A 14,549-nucleotide genomic window follows, 5' to 3' on the forward strand; every position below is an offset into this window, starting at 1 on the left:
ACAGGCACTCCCAATATGAAACCACTATTACAAATTACCGTCTGCAGTGCAGTAGCTTAGTTCACATCAGTATATATAGTTAGTCAGGGTGAGAATCATTCCAATTAACTCCTAGGTTAAAGAATCTTCTGAATATTCTCTGGATCATTGCCTTGCTCAACTTTTACATATAACTGCATGGCTTAACATTGTCATGTTTCCTAGCAACAAGAGCTAAGTCTTGTAGTCTTTTTTCAAGCCTGGGTGCAGGACTGTCCCATTGTAAATATATTAAATATTTCCACACAGGAAGAAGCATGTGTCTCTAATTTTCACAAAGGAAAAATGTGTTTGCAGTGGTCCTGTGTGAATAAGATCCAGAATCTGAGCTAGTAAGGTACAGAAAGCTCAAACATGGCACCATGACATCTCAGTACATAAGTTGTTTATTTTTCCCACTGGGCTTTTCATTTACCCTTACTAGCTTGTGATTTCATAATGATTAGCAATGATTTGCTAATTCCTACTTCTAATGTTCTAAAATGATGTAATATAAGAACTCAAAAAGTTATGCTGAATCAAGGCGATATTAAAAATACTGGTGGAAATGGTCTGGTTGCCAAATGAAGAAAGGGGAAAATGACATTAGGCTTGATAGAATGGTATTAAGCTATTCAAACTCCACGGCTCTACTTCCATGTTTGCACATCTATTTCATAACCTCATTCGTCACTCAAAATTTCTTAATGCTTAGTAACTAGAATCATTAACTAAGCAAGCTCTATATGTGAAATTCAAATCACTTAAAAACTCTGTATTATGCCTTGGTTATGGTACTTTGAGAAAACTAGAATTATTTATCTATCTATTAAATGACATTTTATGTGAGGCTATTAGTAACAAAGAAATAAGCTGGTATTTTCATTTAATTAAATTTTTATATCATCCTGACAAAGTTCCTCTCCAAAACAACATTAAGATCAAGCACAGCATTTGGGAAATTGGACTTTTCAGTTATTACTGTTGAAGCTCAGTAAGACATATGCTATCTAATAGTTTCATTTTCAATTAATTAATTTAACCAATAATCCATTTGTTAAGCTCCTACAATATTCAAAGTAAGAATCCAGGTATTGTGCTTGGTTTGGAAAGATAAAGGGATCTAATCCCTGCCTACAAAGAGTTTATAACATATCAGTAAGTTTTTGAGGTGAGTTAATCAGAGTAAAATTTGGTCTTAGGTAAAAAAAGAAACTGATGAGAACTGATCCTAAGAACATCAAGGGGAGAACTGGAGAAAATGTTCTAAAGAACCCCACACCGAACCTTGGGTTCAGATGGGGGTCAGCCATCAGAGTCAGTTCAAGGATCAAACATGCAATGTTTGAAACTATGATCAGAATCTGGATCTATTCTCCCAGGTAATACTGATAGGATGGTTATGCATCTAAAGAAAGACTACAATCTGTACGTGTATGTATATAAAAAGTATGCATAAATGTGTTATATCTATGTAGTATGTATGTATATAAACCTATATGGCAATCTCTTATCTATACCAGTGCCCAAATTCTTGTAAAGTACTGAAGTCATTGACTTTCTGAGATGAATTTGAAAGTATGATTAAATGTCAAGATTAAGTAACCTCAAAACTTTTTTTTCCCTGTATTTAGGGCAGGGCCTACAGGGTCTACAGGGTCTCACTACATAGATCAGACTCATAGTGATTCTCCTGTGTTCAGCCTCCCAAGCACTGGGATTACAGGCACGCACCACCACGCCGTTTCAATTGCTGTCTCAGCACACCCCATGGGTGGGGCTGGTATAGCACACTGGGGATCGAACCCCAGCCACTGTGCTCTGCCTAGGCAGGCACTTTAGTCTGCTGAGCTATCAGGCCAGCCCTAACCTCAAAACTTAATGAAGAGAGAATTAAGCTGTCTTGAGAGTCTTAGCAGAATGTACAAATGTTAAAAGGGTGAATCTTGAATCCCATCAAATTCCACCTCCACCACTTCCCAGTTACTGGTCAAGTTACTGAAATTTTCTAAATTTTAGGGTCTCTATAAATTGACAATAATAGAATGTTCTGTATTAGAAAAGGAACCTTATGAGATGATATATTTGAAAGACTTGGGAACCAGGAAGATAGCTCAGTAGCATAAGCGCTTGCCTGGCAAGTGCAAGAGCCTGAGTTCAATCCCTGGTTCTGAAAAAAAAAAAAAAAAAAAAAAAGAGAGAGAGAGAGAGAAGAAAAAGAAAAGAAAAAAAGATTTGTACAATACATGGCATATTCTAAATACTCAATATATTTCAGAAATTATTATCATTATGTATGTAACAAACATGGCACTAGATTTTTTCACACAAGGGTTAAATGTCCAATAATGACATTATTAATCAGGCAGTCTTATTCCCATTTACAAAACAAGAAACTTCAGACACAGGACAGCTCAAATTTTCCAATCTTATATCCTAAGGAAGTCCCAGGTCCAGGCAGGATGATCCTCGAGTGCAACTTCCAAAGCACACTGCCATACACTGCTGTCAAGCACTTTGTCATACAGAGTAAAACTATTCTCTGCACTTTATCACTAGTCTTTTAACTTTATGATGTTTCCTGTCTCCTGCCCCTATAATAGTTTCTTTTTTCTTTCTTTTTTTTTTTTAGTAACAGGGATCAAACTTGCAACCTTACACTTACCATGCTGGTGCTTATGCTGCCAAGCTGTCTCCTGAGGTCCCCCATAATATAATTTCAATGTTCAAATTTATCAGCATTTTTGTTTTTTGTTTTCTTGTCATCATTACACACATATTCTATCTATGAATAGAACAGCTGTTACTCATGGTTTTATTATTTTGTCTCTATTTTAAAAAGTTATTGATCCATATGGAATTTATTTGGGCATAATATACAAGAGAGGAAGCCCAGACTTTTTACCAAAAGCCTTTTACATCACCATCGTTTAACTGAGGAGTTCAGTTTTTCTCACTGATTAGCATTCTTCGTATAGTAGTATCACCACATATTTCAATTATTTCACGGTCTCAACTTATTCAGGAATCTATTTCTATGCCAGTATCACACATTTTTTCCAGACTTACAAGAAGTTACACAGTCAGCACAGAGCAATCCCTATTCCTTTTACCCAGTTTTAGTATGTTACTGATTTATGCTGTCTCAAGGTAATTAAGAGAAAAGGGATACAAAGTTTATTTCTCAATAATAAGGTTTGGAGACATTTTTACACTTCCCTTTGTGCTCTTTTGTGCTTTCATTTTTTAACAAAGGAGCATATACTACTTTTAAAAAGAGTAAATATTTTCAATTAGATAAAATTAAGTTTAACTCTCAAAAACTGGCTGGTACAGGTGGTAAATGGTTTGAATGACAGAAAGAAGTATGTTTTAATGGAATAGTAAAATTAAATTTAGCCTCATTAATATGTATATAGAAAAGCAGAAAAGAGACAAGCCAGTGTTCATAGTGAGGAAAATAACATAAGCCAGAATACTGAAACCAGAATGAACACAGTGTGTGAAACTCTCCAGAAAGGACACTTGGGGCTTAGAAAGGTGAATACTCAAAGAACTTCTTTTCTTTTTTTTTTTGGTGGAACCGGGGATTGAACGCAGACCCTTGCGCTTGCCACAGAAGCGCTTATTCTACTGAGCCATCTCCCCAGCCCCAGAAAGATGAATACTGAAGAGCAACAAGAGTTAAATACACTGTAAAAGACCTTAAAATAGGTCAAGGAATGTGATTTTTTGTTCATCTAAGCCAGAAAAGAGGCAATGAAGGGTTGCAGGCAAGTACAACAGCTTCACTTACTTACCCCACACATATTTATTTAGCACCCATAATGTGCCACATACAGCTCTAGTCTAATAACAGTGACTAAAACAAAAGCTTCATGCAAAAGCACCCACTCATGTTTCATAAAGATTTTTGGGTAGTAGTAAATTTCTGGTTCATAGAATGAAATGGGGCTGGTGTGATAAGGAAAGGGTATCGCTGAGGAGGGAGAATTTAAACGTAGAACTTTTGAACACTTAAGAGCCAGCCAGCCAGTGCAATGTAAGGGTTTGTGAAAGAAAACAAAGTTAGCTGTATGGACAGTTTTCAATTTGCTAAGGATCTGGAAAACCTCACCAAAACTTTACTGCTTTTTAATCTATGTATATGAATCTATAAGCAGTAAAAAGTCTTGCAAGTTAGTGAATTGAGTAATCTTATAAAAGTTATGTGTAAATAAATCAGAGAGGGGAGTAAGCTAAACTAGTATTTGGAAAAGAGGTGGTATGGAAGGACGAAAGATCATGGAGGTCTACAGCACTACTGTCCAGACAGTAATCAAAGAATCTGGCCTTGAAACTGCTGAAGGGATGACAATTATAAGTACTTCAAAGGCAGCATTTACAGGTCATGGTAAATACCTATATTTTCTGGATAAAAATCAATCACAGGCTCAAAGCATGGACACCACCAGGGTAGGGTGGGTGGCAACAAGGGCTGCAAGAGGTGGGTAGATTTAAGGAATGTGGGTTATAGAGGACTAAAGACGTACATATTCTGGGCATTTATCTAACATGCTTAATTATGTAATGAATATCTGCTGTTACTGTTGGTTTGGGAAATATACTCTGTTTTTATAGAATGTCAGTTCTCAAATTATACCTGAAAAAAATCTTATTTCATAACATACATATATATTTTTTACTGCTCCAAACATTTCCATCATTTGTATAGAAGAAACCTCACGTGACTGAAAATTTGTCTAATGGTCCTTCAGTAATAATCTCTGGGACATTGCCTGGCAAGCTCAAGTGTCTAAATTCAATCCCTGGTTCCGAAAAAAAAAATCTCTGGGACAGAATATGAAAATAAAACTATGACATCACCAGGCCTTCCTAATTTACAGGGAAATGCAAGTATCTTGATAACTTGTATCCTGTGTAAGCTTCTTATGCAAAAATACAGGCAGTAATCTAAAGACTTCTAATATTGAGGGATTAAGGTTTCATTCTTTCACATAAGAATGCTGATAATGAATTCCACTCTCTAGGAAAGGTGAAAAATTATACAAAATATGGCATGCATCAAGTACTATATATTAGTATCTCAGCAGGTACTGTCCCACAAGATAAATTACAGTAACCTCAAAATGCACCTGGGAAGAACTGTACCCCATGTTATAGATAAGAAAGCAGAGGTACAGAGAGGTTAATTAACTTACTGTGGTCATGTGCCTTGCGACGCACAGCTAGGACTTTAACTGAGGATGTCATACCTACCTCGAAGGTCTAGAAGAGACCTTAAAAAGCCCTCGCTTCCTATTACTTGCTAAACCCAGTGAAATCAAGATGGAAATAAAGTCTCTTCTATTGCAAGCATGGATTCAAAAGCCACACTACAGATCAAGCATAGCTGTCTTTCAGACTCCACACGACCTGCTATTTGAGTGTTCTCTGAGCATGGAGAAGCAGTATTTTTTTCTAACCCACATTTCCTATTCAACTCCAGATGTAAAGCTGATGGAGGTGGTGCAGGTTAGTTACAGAGAAATAAAGGTATTTGCTCAGTTATAATGTGTTCTGTCACACTCAGATGTGAGACATTTTAATAATTTCTCCTGGGACCCTGGACTCTCAGAACTCAGACTAGAAGTCTAACTACCAGGCAAGTATTTCAGAGAAAGAGAAAGAAAAGCACTTTTCTCAAGCAAGAGTAAGAACTGACAGCAATCTATGGAGCAAACTATGTTGTGAAACAGTTTTTGTAGATTTTACGGCTCAGAAAGAACATTTTTGTCCAGAAGGAAGGTGTAAATCATATTTAAAGTGCAGAAAATTTGAAGTATTTCAGATATTAACCACAGCAGATCCCCCACTTCCCTTACTTGGTTACCATACTGCAGACGTGCCTAGATGACATTCTAAAACTGAAATGATGTTTTTATTCTAAGTTCATATTGTTACTTCCTTTCAATTTCTGCTTTTTAAGCAAAAAGTCTCTCAATCTTGGTACGAGTTTTTGGTAAGTACTTAAAAACCAATTGTGTTTAAACCTTTTGAGATATTTGGTTTTATGTTGTATAGCTTAGGATTTCATTTCTAAAACCTCAAATTTAGCATCTCAAGGAAGAATAGTATCTGTGGCATGTTTGAAAGAACTGTTTTGAAATGAAGTGATGGGTACTTAAAAATAGAATTCTGAGAGCACACAGCTCCCTCTCATCCTTTTTCACTGGGAGAGAATGACACATCTGTATTGTGCTACCAGAGCTCAGTTACTCGGCTCCGCTGGGCTTCACAATGAAGAGGGACGCTACAAAGACCATGTAGAGTGCAGCCACCAGGAGAGCGCAGGCAGCCTTCACGAATGTCACACTTCACAAAGACACAGAAATGACCAGCACACCTGGCAGATGCTCTGCAACCATATCCTCTTCCTTTGCTTGGCCCGCCGCAGTTCTGAACCCTGCCCTGTACCCCTAATCACCACAACTGTTAAGAACTTTAATTCAGAATCAGTGTCCTCCCCAGTCACTCTAAGGGTGACTTCGTAAATTCCAGATTTTAAGATATTCAATAATTAGAGAAATACAGAAAAAGTAGAACTTGCGGGCTCCCTCTCCAGTGTAAGAGCCATTCCTTCTAAGAGAGACTATCTCAAAATTCAAACAACCTACAGATGACAATTTGGATGATGACATACTCCATTATTAATTGCAGTTGTTTACTGAAAAGTTTTATGCTTGTTAAAATAATTAAAGAAATTACAGGGGAAAATCATGTAGTAAGAATGGTCCTAAATACATGGCTTTAAATCTCCAACCAAATAAATGTTCTGAAACACATCTACTTCCCAAGCAAAGCAATTTCACCACTGAAAGCATGAATCATTGAAGGAACAGCTTTCTCTTTCTTCAGTGCTCACGTCACTCCTCTCGTGACACAATCTCCATAGGCAATCATTTACAAGTTTAGTCAATAGGTAGACAGGATCTCTTTACACATCTTCAAATTCATAGTATCAGGCTTTAGATATGCTGTGGTATTACAGAGGACAGGTTACTAGGTCTTCCTGGAAGGAAGGAGTTGTTGCCTAGCTGCAGTTGATGTGGCCAGCAGACAGCCTACTGTCAGCTCTCTCAGAGGTCGTCTCACCCGCAAGAGCCACTTCACCTATAAACGTGCCCTGCCCCACAGAGCCTGCCTCCAGTGCCCAAGTGGTCAGGCAAATACTTGCTCCAGAGCCCCACACAAGACCAAGTCTTTCTTTTGGGCCTGCAGAGGAACCAGACTTCTCCCTCTGCTCAATTCTGTTTCTACCCCTTTCTTTCATATGCATCTGCTTCTAACAAACACCTCCAACCCCAAACTCTGTCACCTCTGCTTCCAGAGAACACAACCTGTGACATGTCTTTGGCTTACATTTTCTCTAATTTCGAATCACCTCATCTCAGAAAAATGCTTGTGCATCCCCTCTTCTCAGAATATCAGGGTACTTCAAAGCACAATTCTCAGGTCTAGAATTCACTTTGATGAAAGGAATGTATGTGTATCTCTCCCTTTATAGTCTACGTGATACACAGAACAAACAACATCGTAAAAGGCTTTTCTCTTGTGAAGACTAAACTATGTTTTGTCTCTAAGAATGTGTTAGAACATATCATACTTGAAATATTACTGATTAGCTGGTGGGTCATGATGCCTGCCTGTAATCCCAGCATTTGGGAGGTTGAGGCAGGGGGACTGCAGTGAGTCTGAGGGCAGCCTGAGCTACACAGTGAATTCAAGGCCAGCCTATGGACACAGTGAGACCCTATTTAAGAAACATATGTAATGATTATTGGGTAGATTCTACACACCAGGCACAGGAGAAAAATAGGCAGTAAAAAAGCTTCTGCTGTAGAGATGACATTCTAGTGTTTGAGACTATAAACAAATCAATAATTAATATACAATATAATATACCAGGGTCTGTCAAAAGTACAGCTAAGTGAAAAGGTATGAACTGAATGACTGTAGAAGCATCTGTTGTTTCAAAGCCCAGGGAAGGAAGGATTTCTGCAATCATACATTGCTGGGCTAGAATAGTCACTCAAACAGTTACATCAGTTTCCTGGACAGTATCATCCTCACACCAGTGAAAACCCTCATCATGCTCAACTTTGCTAAAGTGGCATTTCTCCTGATCTGCAGATCCACCTGTGGCAGGACACAGCGCATCTTCAGTCTCAGTTACCAACCTGCACAACAGCTCTGTCTTGAGGAAAGAGTGGCACAAGCCATCAGAAGCTGGAGTCAGAACAGCTGTCTCAGGCAGATGGCTTCCACAGGCGATATTATACACCTGCCAGAGTTTTTAAAATATGAAAGGGCTTCCTATTTCATTAGTACTTCATGGCTGACCATCCACAAACACCTGGTGTTCAAATTTCTCCCTCTTATGAAAATGTAACCACACAAAATTTTAAGAATAAAGAATGTACCATCATACTCTATAACTTTTGTCAAGAGGATCTAACACTTAAGATAAAAGGCACATGTAGGAGGAAAATCTTTTCCTAAGTAGTCTGAGATAATCAATTAAATCAGGACTAACAGAAATGGGGAAATGGTAATGACAAATTAAATTACTTTAATCCTTTCTAACAGTCAAACTTTTTGTACAGGGGGAATCCAAGGGCTTCATAGACTTCTCCATCATCAACATATTTAAATACAACGATAGCTTCTTCTTAGAATAACCGGCTCTGTCTCTTCCTGTTTGTCATACTTTAACACATGCACTACATGAGCACCAACACTAAGGTGTACAAACTCAAGGTAGGAATCAAGCTATACATCCACCTTGTTGAACTCCTGTTATCATGTAAAGAAACAAACAAGAGACCTGTTAGAAAAAATTTAAAACTTACATACTAAATCTACTAGCTTTCTCAAAGATTAAACTGCCAGATGCAGTGGAGCACACCCGTAATCCCAGCACTGGGGAGGCTGAGACAAGAGGACCATTGTGAAATGGCCAATGTGGGCTGCACTGTGAGTTCCAAGCTAGTTTGAACTACATAGCAAGCCCTTCTCTAAAAAAATTTGAATAAATAAATAATATTAAACTGTCTCAAAGGTTATATATTTTAATGTTTAAATTTATAAAAAGGAGATAACATCTGCTTAGTTACCTCAAGTCAGTAAAAGAATGTATTTAAAATAATTTAAAAACTACAGAATTATCTGCAAATGTAAGATACTATTATAACTGGAGCTTATATGTTTGATTTAAATGTTAACATTGTTATTATAATTTTCAATGAATAAAAACACCCTCATTCATTTAAGAAGTATTTATTCAATACCCTGTATTTTACATTATGAGGAACATAAAAAGGGCTAGTTATCTCCACTACAAAGGAGCTTATAACTCATACTGGATGGGGAACATTAGAAAGGTGTGGGGTTAATTCTTGCTAACATGCACTGAACATTTTGTACGTGACAGGTATTGTTATGCTTTACATGTAATAACTCTTTTAATCTAAAAAAATCTTATGAAACATATGACATTTTCATTTCATTTATAGATAAAGAAGATGAGGCACAACAAATTAAGGTATTTACCCAAGATTAGAATCCTAGGAAGCAATAAAGTGAAGGCATACATTAGACAAGATAAGTACAATGTCAGGGTTTATCTCAAGCTGGTCAATGGATACACGCACATGCACGCACACACACATACACACACCAGTAACAATAAAAATTACCAATACTAAGCCAATAAACAATAAATAAAATGATAACTTTGAGGTAGGGTGGTCAAGAAAGTCTTTTTTTTTTTAAAGCTTTCAGGAGGTAACGTAGTTTTTTTAAAATTTTATTTATGTATGTGTGTGTGTATGTGTGTGTGGCCAGCTCAGCCCACCAGAGGGCGGGGCTGGCTGGCATGTGGGGCTGGGGGATTGAACCGCGGTCCCTGTGCTTTGCTAAGCTTGTTCTAAGTAGGTGCTTTAGACCACTGACCCATCTCACCAGCCCCAAGAAAGTCTTGATGATAGGAGTCAAAACTAGATTCAAACTTGAAGATTCAGACAAAAGAAAAATTAAGGACAAATAATATATTACATACTTATCTTCTGAGGAGACAAGATCATTCAATCCTGTCTTATTTTAATTGGAAATAACTTGAAATAATAATTTATGTTTTTCTATAATAAAAAAGCCATCAGATAAATTAATTATTTTCAGTTTGCATGAGAAGCACTGTGTTGATTCTAATGGTATAGAGAAGGCTGCTTCTTGACTTTATTACTGTTAAAACTGCAACATTTTATATGTAGGGAAACAATTTTCAGAGCTATTTTCAAATAATATATAAAATAGCATTTAACATTATCTTCTGTTTTATTTAAATTTCCAGTTGACTACATTGTTTGTTGGTCCTGTGTACAGCCAATGAAACTTACCAAGCGATAGGTCTGGGCCTTTAAAATGTTCAGATCAATAAAGTTTTCTTCATTATCTGTCTCTTCTTCCTTAGGAAAATTTAAAAAATTAAAATTATAAGCTTTATAAACATGTGTTTCCAGCTTTCATATACATAACATATGGAGCTATACTAAGTTTGATATAAAGACCACCTCAGCAAATTGTATTCAAAAGCCTAATAAACACATGCATAAAGTAGGGGTATGAGCAGTTTGTGTTGCTTATTTTTTATTTTTTCATTTTATGTATTCCATATAAGGTCTCACTACACAGCTTAGACTCATAGTGGTCCTCCTGTTTTCAGCCTCCCGAGTGCTGGGATTATAAGCATGTGCCACCACACCCAGACTCGGTCACTGGCTCATCACGCCCTGGGGGGGGATCAAACCTTGGTACCTGCACTTGCCAAAGCAGGTGCATAGTACACTGAGCTATATTGTTTATCTTGATGATGATATTTAAATAGAACTTTTTCCCCCCCTGGTCACTAAAGAAAGAAGAAGGGAGGTGAAGGAAAAGATCCATGATCCCAACTGCGCACTAACACAAAAACACAAGATAACAGTTCCAAGTGACACATCTGAAACCGACAGTGGAGATCATCTATGGAAACTTTGGGCAGTATGCCTGAAATGGACAAGAATAAGACCACCTGAACAAAAGGGTCTCATTTGCTCCAGGGACCCACCATAGTGATGCACATGATTTATAAGTCTTTCATGCTCAAATTTTATGAGGTAAAACAATGGTTACCAGTACTGCTTAGTCTAGGGCCTTTGAGCATTAAATCTATTTAGCAGTTGGTTCAGACAGATTCCAGCTGTAGATGACCTGGATATGAGGTGGGGATATGAACATGAAATGACCTTTGAGAGGCGATCATCTGCTAATACACAGTAAATGTGGAGGCTGAGTAGCTCCTACAAGTGTCCAGAATCAAACATGAGCTTCCCTTTTTCTTCAAATATCTCTGTGATGACAAGTGACAAGTAGGTGAAACAAATTTACTAAGAATATTCTATAAAACTTGGTCTTCTAGTCACATGATCTCACAAAACACCAACTAACAAGTGAGTGTTAGTGGTAAACACTTCCACTTGTAGAACTGTTCAGCTTTTCTGTGTGAGTGGGCCAGTGGGAAACTATACCGACTCTATCTATGCAGGACTTCTTCAGGTCCAGACACTTTAGGAATGAAGGTCTGGGTCACTACAGCCAGCAGAACCACAGTCAGCTGTGGTGCTTGCTCAAGGTAAACACTGTGGACTGGGGAGTGAAAGAAGCTAGTTACAAATAAGAGCTGCACTGCTATGACAATGTCGGCCTTATTTTGTTATGAATATATTTGTACGTAGGGGCTGGGGAGATGGCTCAGTGGAATAAGTGCTTCCCTGGCAAGTGCAAGGGCCTGGGGGGGCGGGGAAGAATAGATTTGTATGTAAATGTTTCAGTTTTCTTCCCTCCTTTATGGCTTTATCAAGCAACATGAGATGTACTGGTAATGACTGCCATGATATTTAATATTTAACATTATTGTATCATATTAAATATTTAATAAAATTATAATATTTAATATGTAAGTATGTTTTATCATGCAACATGGTATACTATAATTGACATATTTAATGTTATATATTATGTCATAAATATTTAACTATGTTAGTTTTACAGCACGATATTTAAGTTACAAAATGTCAAGAAGAAACTCTATCATCCAAGGTTTTTGCCACCTTTTCTGGAGGACAGTACATTACCTGTTGTATGCAGGCCAACTAACAAATTAAGTAGAATTATGATCTGACTATTGTATTTATTTGGAAATCAAGTATTGAGACCAAGCTGAAACAGGTGGACATGTGATCATTAATTTTGTGTTGATTCGGGCAGGCAATACCTAGATGTTTGACTAAACACTACTCAGGTCGTGTCCATGAGGGTACATGTGGATGAGATATTTGAGCCAGTAGACTACTGCCCTTCTGAGGTTGGACGGCCTCTGCAGTCTATTAAAGCTATAGACTAGGACAGAAAAGCTAGGAGATACTTCATATCTCTGCCTATCTCTTCCTTCAGACTCAAACTGAAACTTACACTAATCAGTTTGGCTTTCCTGTTTCTAAGGTCTTCAGCTTCTAGCTGGAACTATACTACCAGCTCTCTTGGGTCAGTCAGCATTCTTGCCAAAAGCAGAGCTGGGGATCACTCAACCTCCATAACCAGAAAAGCCAATTCTTTATAATTATCTCTTTATAAAGATGTGTATGTGCGCATCCCTACTGATTCTGTTTCTCTGGAAAACCCAGGCTAATACATATGCAACAGATTTAAGTTACTGAATATTGCTAAGAGATTACTCAAAAGGAATTCAACTATAACCTGGCTTAGAAGAAAGTTTTAAAATAAATTAGGATTCAAATCTTAGCAATTCAAAAAACACAAGTTCTGACCATTTCTTTGACTAATTTTCACATTTTAAATTTTCTTGGGGCCGGGGAGATGGCTCAGTGGAATAAGCGCTTCCCTGGCAAGTGCAAGAGCCTGAGTTCAATCCCTGGTTCTGCTAAAAAAAAAAAAAAAAAAAAAAAAAAAAAAAAAAAATTCTTGCTACTAATTACTATGGATATGATTACCTACCTGTGGAATATTCTCACAGAATATTCTGTGAGAGGACTAATATTTTAAAAGAAATTATCAATGTGTCCTATATTATTTTGGCCAGTATAAAAATGAAAATTTCTAGTTGCTTAAATGATTACAACAGAACTTTGTTTTTTTGTCTGTTTTGTTTTTTGTATTTAGTGTAGGGTCTACACTGGACTTGGAGTGATTCTTCTGTTTTCAACTTTCCAAGCCCTGGGATAACAGGCACGGGTCATCGTGCCCAGTCTCAATAGCCCTCTCAGTGTGCCCTGAGGGCGGGGCCAGCACAGCAGGCTGCCGGGGATTGAACCCCAACCTCTGCGCTCTGCCTAAGCAGGTGTGATAAACGATTTTCACTATCTTTCAGCCACCTAACAAACTTTGGCAATGGGACTAATACGCCGCCTTTATAAGCCTTTTCAGCACTGAGCCAGCTTGCCTTTGCCAGAAGAATGAGAGATAGAAAAGGTGGTCTTGTGGGGTAGCACAATAATAAGGGAGCAAGGAAATAAAAAATCAAGAGACTGGTACACAGAAGTCCCCAGTGCATGCCCATGTGCACACACATATGACAAATACGTTCATGTTAAAATTTTGAACATATGAAGAACTATGGGAAGAAATCACCCACATTTTACCCATTTATGACTAGTATTAACATACTGAATTTTTCTACATATTTTTAAATTCTTAAGATGACAAAATTTATAATTTTTTTCTCAATTATATCATAGTGTAAATTGTCACTCAGATGTCATTAAAGTGTCTTTATAACAACTTTTAATGGCTATATAATATTCTATTTGGATACAGTCTAATTATCTTATCTCTTGATATTACAGTTAATCCAGCAATAGCACCCTTATGACATACACTAACTTATATAAGCTAAAATAAGGATATATCTGCAATCTGTTGATTTAGAGAAATCATGTAAAATTTTTAATTGGTTTACGACAGCAAAAACTAAGGGTTTTTTTTTTTTTTTTTTTTTTACTATTTTTGCATACACATACACATTCTACAACATGACAGTTAATCTATTTCTAGTTCTGAAAAGGAATTATAAATCTATTTCTAGTTCTGAGACAGAATTATCTCAAGAAAAAAATTCCCTTGTCTCTACCATCTTAACTCTGTTGTAGAGAGTTGATTAAATAGCTTCCTGAACGAAAAGAAACATTAGACACAGAAAGTATAGACACAGCTAAACAAGTTAAATATTGTTAGTTACTTAAAAGCATTTAAAAATTTTCTGTAGGGTAGTACTCATTCTAATTTGAGAAGCATAAAGTAATTCCTTAGAGATTTAACAGTATTCATATGAGGCAGAATGTGTTAATCCTAAATTCTCTTCTGTTCTAAATTCTTTTTTAGTCACAATCTATTCAAGATCATAAGTGGTTGTTAATAAAATATTTACATATGTATAC

The 14,549-nt window shown here is 36.9% G+C and overlaps 1 protein-coding gene across 1 annotated transcript in view; it reads right to left on the minus strand.

Moving 5' to 3' along the window:
• The window catches only part of Ift57 (intraflagellar transport 57), a 72,582-nt gene that overhangs the window by 48,998 nt on the left and 9,035 nt on the right, over nt 1–14,549 (minus strand). The window contains exon 5 of the mRNA XM_004643968.3: nt 10,455–10,523. Coding sequence (XP_004644025.1) covers nt 10,455–10,523 — 69 coding nt within the window. The remainder of the gene's footprint in view (nt 1–10,454; nt 10,524–14,549) is intronic.

This window comes from Octodon degus, unplaced genomic scaffold (genome assembly GCF_000260255.1).
Source record: "Octodon degus isolate 3935 unplaced genomic scaffold, OctDeg1.0 scaffold00187, whole genome shotgun sequence".
In the NCBI taxonomy this organism is placed as follows: domain Eukaryota; kingdom Metazoa; phylum Chordata; class Mammalia; order Rodentia; family Octodontidae; genus Octodon; species Octodon degus.